The 19121-nt window shown below is 41.4% G+C and overlaps 1 protein-coding gene across 1 annotated transcript in view; it reads right to left on the bottom strand.

Annotated features, from left to right (window-relative positions):
* REV1 (REV1 DNA directed polymerase) overlaps positions 1-19121 on the bottom strand; it is a 78381-nt gene that overhangs the window by 29157 nt on the left and 30103 nt on the right. The window contains exons 7-11 of the mRNA XM_083168510.1: positions 13954-14061; positions 12014-12127; positions 10638-10797; positions 9963-10091; positions 5572-5726 (exon numbers count right to left, since the gene is read on the bottom strand). Of these exons, the coding sequence (XP_083024636.1) occupies positions 5572-5726; positions 9963-10091; positions 10638-10797; positions 12014-12127; positions 13954-14061 (666 nt within the window). The remainder of the gene's footprint in view (positions 1-5571; positions 5727-9962; positions 10092-10637; positions 10798-12013; positions 12128-13953; positions 14062-19121) is intronic.

The following is a 19121-nucleotide window of genomic DNA, read 5'->3' as shown; positions in this document are numbered from 1 at the left end:
TTTGTCAGGATTTTTTGAGCATTCCTCATTAAACGTGACTTTTTACAGTATTAAAAAAATAAAATTACACTTTTTAACACAACAATTTAACAAAAAGTGACGTGTTTCAAACTTTTTGAAGCCAAAGTCGCGTTCAGTGTGTACAATTTAGTCAAAATACTCCCATTACTTTAAAGTGGTCAAAAAGAATAAAAGTTTGAAATTGTTGACTAGTGTTATCTGTCCTACAAAAACAGACTGTATGGTGTTTAGATGTACAAACACTGGCACTGGTAAAAAGGTGTACACATCTATGAAGACCGGTTAGGAAAACAAAACACTAACGGAATATAAAGAGCTAAGGGCAAACCTCATTTAATACTGTACAAGACTATTCAAAACCTTCTAAATGAATTAAGTGGCTAGGCACTTTTTTGGATGTCATTCTACGAAAATGGCATTATGAAACCAAGGGCACTTGTGGGCCACAGAAAAGCAGTAGGGCCATATATGGTACAAAGCATTATTAAAGGATTAAAACGCAAGAGATAAAAACAAAAAAAAACCTTCAAAATTATAATTAATTTTTGTTACCCTTTTCATGAAACTGCTTGATACACACTATATATTATTTTTCCAATATGCCTGGAATGAAAAATCTGGTCATTTCTGGGAGCAAATTGAACTGAAAAACCATGTTCCCAAACATGGAAATAAAAGGCAAAAACAGTAATTAAGACAAAATGGTTAAAGCCTTTCCATGTAACCAATATACACAAATTACTGTTTTTGTCCATTTTCCAGCTTTTTGGAGCAAATAGTTGATTGTCATTTTTTCCTAGACATTACCAGATTTCTAGTTCCAACTAGCCAGATTGGAAAGAGCATGCAGTATAAACTGCAGTATAATACAAGCATGCAGTATAAACTGAAAATGTCATTTTTTCCCAGACATTACCAGATTTCTAGTTCCAACTAGCCAGATTGGAAAGAGCATGCAGTATAAACTGCAGTATAATACAAGCATGCAGTATAAACTGAAAATAAAAAATGTTAACACTAGGGCAGGCATGTCCAAACCATGGCCCTTCAGCTGTGGTGTTACTACATATCCCAGCATGCCTTGCAATAGTTTAGCATTGAAAGAGTTGGGGTTGATACACTGCGCTCACTCGTTGGTGTTCTATTTCAGGCGCTGCCAGGCTCTCAAGGATTTCCCGGTACCTTGTTTCTTGAAGTCTTGTTTTGCTAGGGCTTTGGCGCAGCCTGTCTACTGTGTTGGATTTTCTGTTGTGTGGGTGTAGGAATAACACCCACACAACAGAAAATCAACACAGTAGACAGGCTGCGCCAAAGCCCTAGCAAAACAATAGTTTAACATTCCCTAATAGCAAAACTGTGGCAAGGCATGATGGGACATGTAGTTTTAAAGTCCTTAAACTGAAGAAATAAAAATGAACAAACTGTTCAATTATTCTAAAACTAAATCCTTACTGCCCTTCGGAATAAGGTGATAAACACTCATCTTCGTACAATACCTACCTGTGCATTTTCCAGTAGCTGTAGTTTACTAGATTAATCCACTTACAGTAAGCCTCTACTACAGCACTAAAGTCATCCTTGACGGACAGCAGACAATCTATAGCAAGGCAAAATAAGCTCTATAGGGAAGCAGAGAAAAATGCGAGAGTCATGGTTGGGCTATACAGATATTTTAGAAATATCTTAGACAGAATTTATATTAGCTTAGGATAACTGAAAGGTTGGCAAGTATTCACATTAATCTCATATATTAACTAAGTTATAAGCCAAAGCTACACACGCAGCAGTTCCTTAGGCACAATACAGTTATAATCGACAAATGAATTTACGTATATTGCCTGTAATAAATTACATAACTTTACATAAATTGTGGCAGCAGCATTTACTAGGATCATCTATACATGCCCCGGTGGACAAACACTTAAAGATTTGCCCTACATATAGAAACCAATCCTGTGCTTTTACAGAATTATTTGTAGACTTATCAGCTTACGAGTCCCACACCCCAATTGCCATCGAATTGCATACCAGACTGAAAAGCAGCTAGAAAAGCATGTTTACATGCACTATGAATGACAATGCAGCATATTGCTCGTGCCCAGATTGTGTAATTGTCTAATATGCTGCAGAAACCTTCTTAATGGAACAAGTTAATGTAGATTGCAGGTTACAAAGAGGAAGAGACTATGTACAATTCTGCTGCAGTGATAAAATCGCCTACTAGGATACTACTTGGTCTTTAAAAGGTTTCCTCATCATCCCTTTGTATGTAAACCAGGAATCTTCCCTCCCCATTCTAAATGTTTAATTTTGCTGTTGGTTTATAGTTAGAGTGACCTGTAGAAGAAAACTCTATAGAAAGGCCTGAATTACACATATCTATATATACACGTCAAACACTGCCATCTGTTGGCAGTGAGTGAAACTACATCTTTCTCTTACACATGCACAATCACAAGGTATCTGTACAAATCAGTAAATTAAACAAAGTAGAAAATCATTTAACATTCAGAAAACAAATGGAAGCAAAATATCCCATATGTAGAAAACGTGTAATGTGTCTTATTTTGTATGTATTTTTAGAACAAAAAAGAGATAAGAGACTGCTATGTGGGGAGTGCACTGAAAATAAGTCTTAAAATATAACCTTTATTATTTTATCATTAATATTCCCCAATTTGCTATATGGCAATTGTGGTTTGCAGCGAAGAATAATGACTGCTATGTGGGGAGCACACAGAAAATAAGGAGTCTTAAAATATAACCTTTATTATTTTGTATGTATTCAGATATGGTTTTGCAAGTAGTTTTGATGATTTTGTCCAATTTATGGTCATGGTAACTCCATGACAAACATACTGTATGAACCATAAATACTGTTTTTTATTTCTGAAAATGTATTCTCATGAGAGTCTGCATAAAGCAGTCTTGCATTTCACAAAAACAATCAAAATCTGAGAAAATACAACACCAGAATAAACAAGTTTGGCCCCATTTATGCTTTTCTGTGGCCCTCAGTGTCCAAGACCATCTTTAAATTGCATGACATTGTCAATATATAGAAATAAAGAACCACAAACAAGGATAGAACCGCAAAATGCCAGGCAAAACCACAATTCAACACACCTGTTTATACTGTAAGCAGAATCCCTAATAATGGAATAAAAATGTATATAAAATGATTAATATTGTCAAAGTCCAGATTACGATTGAAATTTCCACTTTTACACAAGCACCTTAATTTACTTAGTGCTGCCCTAAAGAAAATGTGTGATGCGCACTGTGCGTTTTGAACTAGATTGCATCGTATCTAGTTCAAAACGCATGTGATGTGCTAAAGCAACTTGTGTTTAGAACTAGATACGATGCAAGCTAGTTCAAAAAGTACCTGCAGCACATACTTTTTGGACAGTATGATGTGATGTGCGTGGGAGTGCGCATCGCATCGGCAGCCCAAAACACACAGTGTATGGGCAGCATTAGGTCTCTCTCTGAAGGGGGTAAGAGCTGGAGCTTTGGAAGCTGCGAACTTTGGGTAGAAGGCACTTTGGGGTTGATTCTCAGTTGGAAGCAAAGCAAAAAAAAAAGCAAGTATCTTTATAGTGGGTCAAAACCAAGTGATACTGCAGGTGGGGCAGTATTCAAATGTGCAGAGAGATTTCAAAGAGGCATGTCACAACACAAAAGCTAAATTGCAGTGTAAAATATGAATATGTATACTAACTGTAAAAATAATTTTCTCAAATAACATGGGGACACTGGATGGAAGTGGAGGGGATTGGCACCTTCATAAATAACAATGTTTTAACAGTCTTTTCCCCCTTCATACCCTGGGCACTCTGATCTATGGTTTTCTATCCTCTTCACCTGGTCAGTCTCTGGGGATGCAAGCATCCTCGGCTATGGGAGTGTCTGCAAAGAGACCTCTGCCACAGCAATCTCTGGCTGCTATTGGGGAACCCTGAGCTCAACTGGTCATCCTTGAGAAGAGGAAAGGAAAATAGAACAAGCAGGCTAAAACAGCCTGCCCCCAAGTGCCTAGCTCCATCAGCATTTATCATAGACTGAAATAGCAGGAAGCCAGGGTATGGATGGAGAGAAGACAGGTCACACATTATTACTAAAAGTTCTAGGCTCCTCCAACACTTCCTATACACCAGTGTTCCATGTACACCATGATTGAAGAAGAAATACATCTGTCTAGTATTTGTTGGCTACAAAAAAAATAAGTCCATATTTATTTGCACCCCTTATATTGCAACATGGTTTGTCCAAGAGCAAAGTTAAGCTGGCCAAACACCTGAAGCTTTATTTTCCGATCTGGCTGGTTGGAACAAAATCTGGTAATCTCTGCATTACCCTTTTTGGCAATTTTCCAGCATTTCAAAGCAAATGGTCAACACATTTATTTTAGTTACCAATTTTTGGTCCAACCAGCCAAAAATTGGACAATAAATCTTAGGTGTATGGAAAGCTTTACTTGATTTATTGGTTCCAATTCAGAATCAACCCAATCGTGAGAAAAGTCCAGCTCAAACACTGGCTCCATCCATACAGTAGCTACCAGGGGCTTGCTTTATCAAGAATGTGACCAAAATACCAAAAATGTGCGCATTGCTTAACTGATCTTTTGCTTACAGTATATACAAAAAAACATAGTGGGGCATACCACTCCAGAAGTCAAATGCAATAAAACACTTTTCCCAAAGCATTCACATCCAATAAATACAAGTGAAAAGTTGGTCATATCAGGCAAAGATAATGTAGATGCCATCTAAAATGATGGTTTAACGGAGCATAACCCCATAACCCATTTATATACCTTTACAAGCTTTGGGGTAAGACACCACCCCCCCACACACACACACACACACAGTAAAAAAACACTAATTTTAAAAGTTGGGAAAAGGCTTAAGGCTATTAATGGCACAAAGTTTGGAATAAAGCGGTGAAGATCTTTATTTGGGCAATCCTTTATTGCCAGACCCCCAGTTTCTTCCGGATGTAGATATTTAGGTGCACATTGTTTTTCAGGTACATTATCCTGTGGAACTAGTCACATCTATACCATCAACTGCTAGGTTATATTCACATAAGGGATCATATTTCTACTTCACTAAGGAAAACTGCCAGGAACAGCTTCAAGCGAGTACTTTATGCTACTGTAAATGACACAATGCAAACACACAGCTCTGTCAAAAAATATAAAGATTTCAATTAAAATATCAGTCTTAATATTCCTTTGCCGACGATTCATCCTACTTGAATATATAATGCTTAATTTGCACTGAGTCTCTAAAGATAGGATATTCCTCATAATAAGCCAATGCAAGCACTGTATGCAAGACTCAAAAATAAACATTTATTTAAAATCATTTTAAATGCTTGAGCATATATTACTAAGAAGAGATAATAGTTATCAAATTTTAAAAAAGGTGCATTTTGGGAACTAATTTTTAATTAATAAATAGCACCAGGAATCACCAGTAGCAACTCTTCGTCCACAGACCAATTAAAACAAAAAATGAAATAAAAACAGCCAATACAAACCCATTCCAACAGAAGCAGCACACAAAGTTTTCTCTTTAATCTCAGCACGAATGGCACTGGCAACTTCATCGGGAGCGAGTTTGGTCTCTGCAAGGACTTGCGTGATATCAACTAGGGCTTCATCACAGCTTACAGCTTCAATATCACGAGTATAGCTGGTGAAACAAAAAACGTAAAGATATTGAGGGAGAAAAGGTACACTCTGATTTGGGATCCCCGATCAACTTCATATGCAACACTTGCTACAATCCAGCGAGTGCGTTTTGTTTGTTTTCCACACTAATGAGGTAATTTAGAGTTCATTGCAAAAGGGGATTTTTCGTCTCACCTGTCAAATCCTATTTTTCTGAAGCCATGGTGGATGCTGGGACTATGGGCATGATAGGTTAGGGTAACAGGAAAAAGGAACAGGAGAAAGAGAAGAGAAACACACATTCAGCACAAGCACCACACTCTGACAGTTTCTAGGAAATCTTGCCCGGAGAAGGACCGTTAGGGTGGGCGTCCAGCATCCATCATGGTTTCAGAAAAAAAGTTTTTTACAGGTAAGATCAAAAATCCCCTTTTGCGATCAACTCTGAATTACCCAATTAGTGTGGAAAAAAACAAAGGATTTTACAATACTTTTTTCCTTTCAGCCTATGGTGGATTCTGGGACCATGGGATATCCCAAAGCAGTACCCCTATGGGTGGGCACGCTCTCGTGCTGCACTTAAGACACCTCAACGAAAGCAGCATCTGCTGAGTCAAAGGTGTCAAATCTGTAAAACTTAATAAATGGAGGACCATGCAGCTGCCCTGCACAGATGTTCTGCAAAAACCACTGTGCACACTGCCCACAAAGCACCAATCTGTAAGGAATTCAAAGCAGCAAATGAGTCAGATGAAAGCTGACACAACAATCTACTGGTTGACATGAAAACCTGAAACCACCTTTGGCAGGTAATCCAACCTAGTGCGTAACATCACCCTATCCTCATAGAACACAAGAAAAGTTGAATGATGAAAAATGACGAAGTGAGGCCTTGGGCCCTTAAGTCAGATGCCCTGCAGGCTGACGCAATGGCCAACAGGAAAAGGGTTTTCCATGTGGGCTACAGAAGACACACTGATTTCAACGGCTTAAAAGGAGCACCTTGTACCTGGTGCAATTCCAGGGGCACCAGAGGAAGAAGTGGAGGTTGTAGGTGCAACACTCCCTACTAAAAGGTGCAGATTGTGGAAGAAGCTGTCACACGCCGCCATAAGAATGTAAGAGAAAAAGGAGAGCGGGCCAGGCACTTCCGGGGAGGCAAAACGTAAGCCCAAGTCCAACACCTTTTGCAAGAAAGCTTGAACTCTAGAGAAGTAGTAGACTTGGATTATAATGGTGTAAGTCACACCACTAGAAATACTTTTCCCAAATCCTGTGATAAATCCTATCAGATGAAGGCTTACGAGTGTCAAACATGGTCCGGATGACTCTGGAAGAGAAACTCTGGACCTGAAGACCAACCTCTCAAAAGCCACCCCGCGCAATTGAGATTGAGGGGGATCTGGTTGATGGCACAGACCCTGCGACAAGAGGTCTGGCCTGTGAGGCAGCCGCCAGGGTGGTGATACAGACATTCTGGTGAGATCCATGTACCACAGCCTCCTAGGCCAATGTGGAGCACTAAGAATTGCTAGCACTGGCTCCTGTTTCAACATGCAAAGTACTCTGGGAAGCAGAGATATCCGAGGCAATAACTACACCATCTGGATTGGCCAAAGGACTGTGAGGGCATCTACAAGACATGCTGCCAGATCCCGAGTCCTTGCCACATACAGCGGAAACTTGTGGTTGTGTCTGGAGGCCATAAAGTCCACCTGGGTTCTGTACCAGCGATAGATTAGGAGGCGAAAGACATCCCCGGTGTAGAGACCATTTCTCAGCATACATGTCCTGTCGAATTAGAAAGTCAACATCCCAGTTCAAAACTCCTGGAATATAGGTTGCGGATAGGTATGTTTGAAACTGTTCCGCACATTTGAGAATCATGTAGACCGATTCCATGGCGGCACAGCTTTTTGTGGCCTGGCGGTTGTACCAGATGGCCATCACTTTGTCCATCTGAACCATTACCGGTCGGCCCTGGAACATCGTTCCAGTCTGGCAGAGAGCCCGGAAGATCGCCCTTAGTTTGAGGATGTTGATGGACAGATGGGATTTTAGAGCCATCCAACAACCCTGAAAGAACTTGTCCTGTAAAACCAGTCCCCAGCCCTGAGGGCTGGCATCTGTTGTCAACAGAACCCAATTGTGAGTGGCAAAGGAGCGACCCATACTCAGTTGGGACAGCTTGAGCCACCACAGGAGGGAGAAGTGAACCGTGTGGGACAAGGTGGCTGGGACTTGAGGTGGATGTGCGAGCGATTCCACTGGTGTAGTAGCTCCAGTTGCAGCTGTCTGGAAAGGGACTCAGAAATTAACTGAGAATGCTGTGTTTGAGGAAGGAATGAACAGTATTGTTGAAGTTCTGACTGGGCCACTGTATCCAACAGGGCTCCCTGATGAAGCATGGAGGTGGATGGAACAGTGCTGGATTTTTTCCAGTTGATCATCCAACCATGGGAGGTCAGAAGCTCTCCTTATCCCTCTCCCTAGTCGTTCTCTAGCTCTTCTCCCCATCTCTTTCCCCAAGCTTCTTCTCTCACTTTCCTCCCTCTCTGTGACAGTCTCTTCCTCTCTCTACCTGGCGCTGACTCTCTCATTCGGACGCCCTCTCTGTTACATCATCTTTAACCCCTTTCTCTCCATGACACCTCCTCTCCCCCAGTCTCTCTCCCTGACACGCTCACTCTTATATGCGATATGCATATGCGATTGGACCCAGAAACAGTGGAGTAGAAACTCAAGTTTATAAAGTGAGGGGTGCCCAGGACCCACACATTTTTTCACTAAGTGCGATCATTGCTTATAAAGAAATATGAAAAATAATAAATTAGAAGCTGAACCTAGTAGAGACTTATACGGTAAGGCACTTTATACCTGACACCAACACAGCCAAGTTAGGTGGTGGCAGAGGAAAAAAAACTGACACTGGGACTATAAGGGGGCTGATACAGTTTCTCTGGACCACTGAGTAGCAGATGGCCTCTGCGCTCAGGAGTGAGATTTCACTCTCCGGCAGGAACCCAGGACAGGACACATCCGAGTAGATGAAGGTGGGGCCACAGAGCTCGTCCCTGCCCCCTCCAGGGCCGCAACTATAATGGTTTTAGCAGTTTTAAAACACCCTGGTGGTCTAGTGGTGGCTCAGAAACATCTGAGCCCTGCTACAAGGCCGCCCGCTTACATGCTCCTGCATCCTGGCTGCGGCTCGCTCCAAAAGCAGGGAGGTGGTCGTGAGAGTGGCTGACAGGTCCATACACCAGCTGTGGGTGTCAGAGCTGTCAGCAGCAGCACTGTACAGTGATGACAGCTTTAAAAAAGTGAAAGAAGACAAACAGAAGAGCTAAAAACAGCCCTCTCCTTAAAAAGGTGCCCTGCTACCTCAGGCACAAAGAAAAAACGGCTTCCTGAGGACAGGGGCAGGTATGAGGGAGGAGGAGCCACAAGCTGCACTCCTCTAAAGAAGTTAACTCCTTGGTGCCCGGGTACTTTCAGAACCCATCATACCCATAGACCCAGCATCCGCCATAGACTGAAAAAAAAAAAACGGTTTAGCAAATGGACAAAACCATGTTTAATGCAGGTGGGGCAAATGTAAGTGCAGAGAGTTAGATTTGGGTGGGGTGTGCAACTAAAATCTAAATTGCAGTGTAAGAATAAAGCAGCCAGTATTTACCCTGCACAGAAACAAACTAACTCCCACTAATCTCACTCTGCGCACAGGTTACATTTGCCCCACCTGCACTGTACATGGTTTTGTCCATTTGTTAAAAAAAAAAAAAACAGCTTTGCGAATAATCCAATAATGTGTTATGCTACATATACAGACTCCATAGCATACAAATATACAAACTGTTCAGATGAAAAAATGTTTTAATTAATTAAAACGGCAATAAAACTATGGACCCGATTCAGTATGGATTCCAAACGTAACATGTGCAGTTATATATGGAGGAATAATTGGAATTCGTATGGAGTGTTGCAGATTTGAGAATACAGAACACACACAAGAAAATAAAAGTTTTGGGATGGACTCACCGGTCTGCCTTTTATCAACTATTTACTACTTTTGTAGCACCAAAACAACCTGGTGTACACTTGCAGCAGAAACTATGTAGCCTGTCAAATTTGTTATTATCACTGCACTATAACAAATAACTAATTATACAAAAAAGGGATATTATAAATGTTCTACAATAAGAAAAAAGTGAATTTTATTCTATTGCTGGTGAAAATTAAAGCACAGAAACACGTTTACCTAGCCAATGTTTTGTATAAAGTCATCGCAACCTCCTTATAAGCATCAAAGTCATAGGGAACGACTTGTAGCTCAGGGCACAACTGCTTCGCCATTCCGAACATCATTCCATTCCTCACACCAGCCTGTCTGGAAAGCAGTGAAGGGAAGCACAAGAGAGTTCAGCAGAAAAAAAGGTTAATGCAAACCTAGTGTCATCCAGATGTCAATTATTGTACTTTCTGAATCCAGTACAAATACACAATACAATGGCAGGCCAAGATGCGGAGAACACAAATTTTGGAAAATTATCTATTTATCTGATGTTGTCATTAAGAATTCACTTTGACTAACATCACTGCGTTATAAATGTATTCTATGTAAAAATGAAAGGGTGAAGTGAGGTGCTATACAGAAACCTACCAACCTGCCATTTTCCAAACACGGCCTTTGCATGACCGTTTGGAGCCTCTGCATTTCATCTCTCTGAAAGACTTCTTAAACATACCATAAAACTCTTGAGGTAAAGAGGTAGGTGTTACAGAACCACCATAAAAAAAAGGCATGAGCTCAAAAAAAAAACCACACAAAAAATAAAAAACACCCCCAAAAGGATCAAGTAACGTTTCAAATCAAAGGAAAACAATTATAAATACAATGCTTAACCACAGTTCATATAATATTCATGCTCAATACCTTGCTTCATAACTACATGAGGCAATTTCTGCAAGTGATAGTTGTGAGGTGTCTAGGTCTATTCTCTGTTTTGGCAGACTATCTGGATTGTCCAAGGAAGAGGTTTCCAGCTCCAGTCCATTTTTCTGTAAAGAGTCAGGCTTGCCCAATGAAGTTAGATCTAATGTGTTAGGAAATTTAACAAGAGAAAAATAGAATTATGATGTGTACTACTAAAAAGCATTCCCTGACCATCACCTGAAAGTCCTACATTTGTTTCATTGTCTAAAGCCCCATACACACTGAGAGACTCATGTGAAAGCCGCTCAGTTTTCTCGTCTGAGTAGCTTTCAGCCGCTCAGTGTGTATGGGCCAGGGATGAGCAGTGAGCCCCGCTGCGTGCACCTGCATCATCGCTACGGAACGCCGCTCATCTGCTGGTATTACCAGCAGATGAGCGACAGAGTGGACAGCTTTCCATAGAGTCCTGCTATAGAAATTGTAAGTGTCCTATTGCAATACTTTAGTGGAAATAACAATCACAGACCTGGAATAGTTACAAGGTCACTGCTTTAAGTAGGTGATAAAAAATACTAGAGTAGCAGATCCACTGACCGTTAGCATCAGCGTCAGGGAAAACCCTGAGAATATACAATCTAGTTATAGAGGAGCCTGCTGAATTATTATGGAGTTTGTTTCTAGTACGGTCAAAGAGGGAAGGTCTGTAGATAAAGAATGTATCCACAATCCCTCGTTTGTAGCAATTTCATGCTGCTGGTCCACAACATTTCTATACTGCACTATTGAAATGTACAAAATAAGGAGGATACTGGGATTAGATTCCCATTACTCTATCTATGTATATACACATATATACAGTGAGCTGCAGTTCATACTCTGTATGAACTGCAGCTCACTGTATATACAACAGTATTTAGTAAATTGTTACCACAGTGACACACACTAACTTTTAGTAATAAAATAATTATAACAATAGACACAGTTGTAATGCAGTGTCTATGAGAAGAACTCCAATGAGTTGTAATTAACTCAAATATTTTAAAGGAGTATTTGTACACACTTAATAAGTTCTCTCCAATGATATCAAATGTATACATGTATAATACCACAATTCGAGTCAAATGAGAGAGAATATCTCGGTTAGAGAAAATAGGTAATAAAAACTAGAAATCATTAACAATTAACCTATGTAAAATGAACAGGGAGATTAGGAGGTGAAAGGTTCTCTTTGTGCCAGCAGTATCCTTTTATGTGAGATAAGTTGAACGTAAAGAATCCATACTGTTAATATAACCGCTGCTGCTTAAATCGGTTGAATAACCAGTGAGCGAGTTATGCCTGTCAGTATAGTATGGCATTCAAAATTTCATACTTGCCTGTTTTGCCTCTCATCCTATTCTGATAGTACTGAAACTCTAGTTGAGGATTAGCTCCTTCCCGGGAAGATGTTCTCCCACTGCCTCTACTGCTTGTAACAGCAACTGGTCTACCTATGAAGAACAAAATAAACATTACAAATCACTAAAATGACAAGCTAAAAATTTGGAACGGACACATACTCAACAGCAGGGGTTCTTAAACTAATTTGCTCTGGGACCCCATCAGATAGTAAAAACAATTACAGGACCCCCAGCAAGTTACTGCAGAAGACCATCCCGTCATATGTGTAGTCAGCAGACAGCATATGCAAGGCAGCATTGTGGAGACACACAATGATGTGAGGAGTCTAAAATAACAGACAATTTACTCCTTGTATCACTGACAGATTAGAAAAGTCAGAATGGTCAGCAACATGGAGTCGCGACCCCATGCTGAGAAGGTCGGGGCTCACTTTGGGGTCCGGACCCACAGTTTGAGAACCGCTGCTCTACAGTGTTCTCCCCAGTGCTTCCTCTTCGGGTGCGCCGACAGGGAAGCACTGGTAGGCCAGAGTGGTGCACTTGGCCAAGTAGAGTGGTGGTATCAGTGGAGCTACTTCTCCGGGCGGCTGAACTTTCACAAGAGCGGCAACCTGGAATTCACGCACTGACTGTGCCTTTGGAGCCGGGCTGAATATGCGGCGGCACTAGTACCAGCCGTGGCAGATGGACAGAACCTCCAGCATTGCCGCTGCACTCTCTGCGCCGAGGCTCCCTCTCTCCAGTGCGTCTCCCATCTTATCTGGCCGGAGCTCGATCTTTGCGGCACAATGATGAGGAGGCGGTAATCCCCCCGTGGCAATGAGCATGTACCCCTGGCAAAGAGCTTGCAACCCTTAGCAATGAGCATGTAGGTAATGTGGTATAACATGTAGAAGGCATTACGGCGTGTGGTATAATATGTACAAACTGTCAGAACATTTCCGACAGTTGGAAGATTGAATACTGACTGTCGAATAGGAGGATATGTCCAACGGTCAGAGAAGTTCCGACAGTTGATAGATAAAATAGATTACACAGATATATCTTTATTTATTTTTACGGAAAACGAGTAAAATCACCACCAATTCAATGGCTCTTTTAGACAACAAGCCTTAAAACAAATGTATGGCATACTTAACAATACTAGAAACAATGTTCCTGCACTGGCAATTACATGATCATTAGTAATGACTGATGTGCACATTAGTATTCTGCTCACTGACAAGGCTACGCCAACAACATTCAATTTGAGCCCTCTTTTAACACTGAGGATTTGCTCCAGAGTTTGCCTTGCTTTGCTGTAAAAGTTTCTAACACTACTCATGACCCTGTCACCAAACTCAACAAACAGGGTAAGGTCAAAACTAAGCCTGATCTATACTAATTCAATTAGGAATAAAAATGTAAAAGTGGATTCTTCCTACAAAAAAAAAAATAACACACACACACACAATTGTGGGATTACAATCCATAGCTGCATTAGTCAGAGGATCTAGCAAATTAGGAAGTGGGTCTTTAATTGCAGGATATCGTGGACGCCTGATTTTACTACCTTCTGCGCATGTGAGAATCTGTAGGACTAAGGCGCCTGCAAGTGGAAATCCATGATTTTACACTACCAGTTGTAAATATCATCATTAGTAACTTCATGCGCAGTAGCTCCAGGTTTACTCCGCTGTTCATACACTTCCATGACTCTCCCACAATACAGTGCAGGTCAGTGTACTTGCAATTGCTGCCTCCCCAAAACAGTCAATTTTACAGAAATTTCACAGAAAAACATAAGCAAAGTGCATTAATTTTCACATGCATTGTGTGTAAAACATACTGTCCACATATCACAGTAATGAGAGCACAATGTATACGTAAATATGCACAGCAATAAAGTGGTAAATACATATAAGTTCATCACTTACCTTTTAGCTCTGGTCTGTTCCGTATACCAACGGATACAAAGAAACAATCCATATCAACATGTATAATGCAGTTCTGGCACTTAGAAAAGCTGGAAGCAGAGGAGACTCCTGTCATAGCAAACAATAAAAAAAAAAATATTTATGATGTTTTTGCAAACACATTATTAACACCAGCAATGGGCAAAGAACATAACAGCTTACTTCACATAATCATACTATTTACAATTTTAGAGTAAGTAGACCTTAGAGTTCAGGCAGCGAGACATTTATACTTTATTAAGTACAGTGCATCCTGAAAGTATTCACAGCACTTCACTTTCCCTGCATTATGTTGTTACTGCCTCATTTCAAAATGGAATACATTTATTTTTCCCCTCAATTTTACACACAAAACCCCATTAATCACAATAAAAGTTTTTGGGAGATTTAAAAAAATAAAAAAAACAAAGAAATCACATGTATTCACAGCCTTTGCCATGAAGCTCAAAATTGAGCTCAGTTGCACTCGGTTTCACACTGATCATCCTTGAGATGTTCCTACAGCTTAATTGGAGTCCTCATGTGGTAAATTCAGATGATTGGACATAATTTGGAAAGGCACACACCTTTCTATATATGGTCCCACACTTAACAGTGCATGTCAGAGCACAAACCAAGAATGAAGTCAAAGCAATTGTCTGTAGACCTCTGAGACAGGATTGTCTCGAGGCAAAAATCTGCGGAAGGATACAGAAAAATATCTGCCGCTTTGAAGGTCCCAGTAAGCAGTTGACTATCAGCTGCAAATGGAAGTTCAGAACTATCCGGAATCTTCCTCGAGCTGGCCAGCCATCTAAACGGAGCGATCAATGGAGAAGGGCCCTAGTCGGGGAGGTGACCAATAACCTGGTGTTCAATCTATCAGATACACCATTCCTCTGCAGAGAGAGGAGAACCTTCCAGAAGGACAACCATCACAGCAGCAATCCACCAATCAGGCCTGTATGGAAGAGTGGCCAGACGGAAACCACTCCTTAGTAAAAAGCATGTTGCAGCCCATCTGCACCTGAAGGACTCAGACCGTGAGAAAAAATTTTCTCTCTTCTGAGAAGACAAAGATTGACTGCGTCATGTTTGGAAATACCAGTCAACGCTCATCACCAGGCCAATAACATTCCTACAGTAAAGTATGGTGGTGGCATCATCATTCTGTGGGGATGTTTTTCAGTGGCAGGGACTGGGAGACTAGTCAGGGTAGAGGGAAATATGAAGGCAACAATGTACATAGATATCCTGGATGAAAACCTGCTCTAGAGCGCTCATGACCTCAGACTGGGGTTCGTCTTTCAGAAGGACAACAACCCTAAGCAAACAGATCTCTAGAGAGAGATCTGAAAATGGCTGTGCACAGACCCTATCCAACCTGATGGAGCTTGGGAGGTGCGGCAAAGTGGAATGGACGAAACTGCTCAAAGATAGGTGTACCAAGCTTGTTGCATCGTATTCAAAAAGAGGCTGTAATTGCTGCAAAGGATGCATCAAAGTATTGAGCAAAGGCTGTGAATACTTACTGTACATGTGATTTCTAATTTTTTATTTAATACCATTGCAAAAAACATTGCCATTATGGGGAATTGGTAGGTATTCAATCTTGGATGACATTTTTGCCAGGTGAAAAATCTGCAATTTTTGCCCGAATTTGACTCGCCCTATTCGATCGCTGTGCTGATTTTTCACCATGTGTTTTTGTAGAATTTGCAGCAATTTTTGCCATGCCGAGTCGCATCTCCCAAAAAAATAAGTAAAATGGCATGGGCGAAAACGTATAAAAAAAATGGGCATAAAGGCCTGTGATTTAATACTTATATTATTTATTTATTAACAGTTTTATATATAGCGCATACATATTCCGCAGCGCTTTACAGAGAATATTTGAAAATTCACATCAGTCCCTGCCCCAGTGGAGCTTACAATCTATATTCCCTACCACATATACACGCAGACATTCTAGGGTTAATTTTTGTTGGAAGCCAATTAACCTACCTGTATATTTTTGGATTGTATGACGAAATCGGAGTACCCGGAGCAAACCCACACATGCACGGGGAGAATATACAAACTCTGCACATTTGGGGCATGTTGGGAATCGAACCCATGACCTCAGCGCTGTGAGGCAGTAGTGCTAACCACTACACCGTCTGTGCTGCCCGTATTTATTTTAATCTTTGCAGTGTTTTCCACCTAGTAAAAAATAGGCCAAGATTGAATACACCCCATTGTGCGGAGAATTTTTGAGGGGGATTTTTTTTCTATTCCATTTTGGAATAAAGCTGTAACTTAACACAATGTGGAAAAAAGTGAAGCACTGTGATTACTTTCCAGATGCACTGTAAAGGTGCCCATACACGTGCCGATTCGGCTGTGCATTTTGAGCTTTAATAGTATCGCATCGCATGCCTTGTGCATGCAATGCGATAAAAAGCAAGTACAAAAAGTATGTGCAGCACATACTTTTTTGTACTGTGCGAAGAGATGCCGCGGGAGCACGCATCTCAAAACACACCGCGTCGCTAAAATCGGCACCTTAAGGAGGAAATGTACTATTATCTTCTAGAAGGTGCAAAATAAGATTCTGATTGGTTGACAATAGCAACATGTGAAATAGAACTCCCATCTTAGTCAATTTCACACAAACTATCTAACACATTTAAAACTACAGGTTGAGTATCCCGTATCCAAAATGCTCGGGACCAGGAGAATTTTGGATAACGGATTATTCCGTATTTCGGAATATTTTAATATTTCAATGATGTATTTTGAAGTATCTTGCATTTATGCTGTATAAACACATAATATACACACAAATATATTTTATTACCACATAAAATACACACAAACATATTTTAATTGTTCAAAAAACAAGGTTTCAAAACGTGAAACAAAATGTGTGTACTATCTCAGCACTGAATTTGAATGCCAAGCAATCATTGTCTTGCACATATATAGTGCCAGTTACATATCATGTCCCCAGTGAGTTTTTAGCAAAAAAAAATTTTTTTTTTCACTTTCTGGAATGTCCGTATTTCGGAATAATTCGGATAACGGATATTCGGATACGGGATACTCGACCTGTATAAGGAGTTCAAGAAGCCCATCGGTAGAGCAGTATCTGGTTGCAGATCTCCTCTGCAACAGTGGAAGTCCTGAGTAGGGATACCCTAGTAAATGTGGTTCTGTACCGCACAATGATATTAGGGCTGATATTAGCGCTTTTTAGTCCGATAGTACTATCCAGCTATTCAATTATCGCCTGTATTATCACCAATAAGTGTCGGCTTTGGGTTAATTGGATAGCTCTGGGGGAATCCATTAGCAGTGGTAAAAGTACAGCTGGTAATAGGACATCCTTAATGTCAACAGGTACGTTACAAATTCTGGTACTTGTGTATTTGCAGGGCAGCCAATTTACATACGTACGGCACCGTAGGAAAATCGCATCACATGCATTTTTGCTGTGCAATGCGATGTGATTTTCTTTAGTTAATGTTTAGTGCACCCCTGCTCGCGGATCGCATCGCATCCCATTTGCGGTGCGATGCGATATTTCATTGTATAAGCACCCATGCGATAAGATGTGATGGTACTTCATTTTAAAAGCACCCACGCACACCCCCACTATCCACGTCACCCCAAAGCATGGCGAGGGGACACGGTTACGCATCCTCGCGACCTTTTCATACCCCCACTATCCACGTCGGCGTGGAGTTGATTTAATAAAGTGTGGCGAGCGCAGCGAGCCTGAAGAGTGGCGAGCCCCACGAGTGGACGCGAAATACATGTAAAGTTATCTGTGTTTGCTCGCCACGCTTCGGGCTCAGTTGCTCGCCACACTTTATAAAATCAACTCCATGCCGACATGGATAGTGGGGGTATGAAAAGGTTGGGAGGATGCGTAACCGTGTGCACTCGCCACACTTCGGGTGACGTGGATAGTGGGGGTGTGCTAAATCCCATTGCACACCCGTTGATCGCTGGACCCCGTTACTTGGATAACTGTGGTAACACTGGGGGTGTTTTGCTAAATCGCATCACACGCAAAATCGCATTATATTTTGCGTGTGATGCGATCGGCGGTCAGGGTGCAGTGAATAAATTAACTAGTGAGATCGCATCACATTGCACAGCACGAAAACATGCCATGCGATGCCACTATGCAGAATAGCCCACTAAGCTTAGTGGGCGCCCTGCAAATACACAAGTATCCAAATTCTCTTTTGCATCATGTGTAAATAAAGCATCTTGATAAAAAAAAAAAAAAGGAATGTGGTCATATTCCTCATCAAACATTCTCTGCAGGGAGACTTGCTTGCTTAGCACGCAGTCTATGAGGAGGCTTTTAGACATGGGTCAACATGGACATAGTCTAAGTGTGCCGCTATGCTTGCCATGCTTCATGCGTGGTGCCTCGCTGTGCTCGGCACACTATTATATTCTCCCTCCACGGTGTAGTGGATGGTAGGGCATGATACAGCTCCTGTCGGCACACATCGGCTCGAAATTTAGTAAAAGAATAGCATGTCGACCTTTAAACCCTGTCAACCTTATGACCTAGTGGTCAACTTTATGACTGTCGACCTAGTGTCACTACAGATGGAGCTGCTCCTCATTATCAAATCACCAACCACCCTCAACTCGCAGAACGGGGTGCGCGTGCACAAGAGGCTCGCGCGTCCCTGTTCTGACAGATCCACAGCTCCCTCCCCACATCCCTGAAGCGGAGACGGGCAGGGAAAACACTCTGCGCCACCGTGTTGACAGGGATACGCGTGCATGTGAGACAATTGTGCATCCCCGTCAGATGTAGCGCCTCTCCGCCGGTGAGCGCCAGCTAAAGGAATCTGCCGTTTCCGCTCGCTGAATAAGCGCTCCATCTATAGGTCAAAATATAGGTCTTCAACTGTGAGGCAGAAGAGACTATGGGTTCTATAAACTGCATCTTTTTTTTTAGCTAGGGGGATTCAAATCCAGAGAAGGGGTGAGACGTGTAATAACAGTTGCATTTAAAAGGCCGGCAATAGCATTGCCTGTTGCACATTTAACCCACCTAAATCAAGAATTTGATTAAATGTGCACACTGATTCAGCTAGGCCAGGGATGAGGAACTACACATCCCAGCATGCCCTGCTACA

Source organism: Crinia signifera, chromosome 2 (assembly GCF_055691185.1).
Source record: "Crinia signifera chromosome 2, ASM5569118v1, whole genome shotgun sequence".
Lineage (NCBI taxonomy): Eukaryota > Metazoa > Chordata > Amphibia > Anura > Myobatrachidae > Crinia > Crinia signifera.
This window is presented reverse-complemented; position numbering and strand designations above follow the sequence as displayed.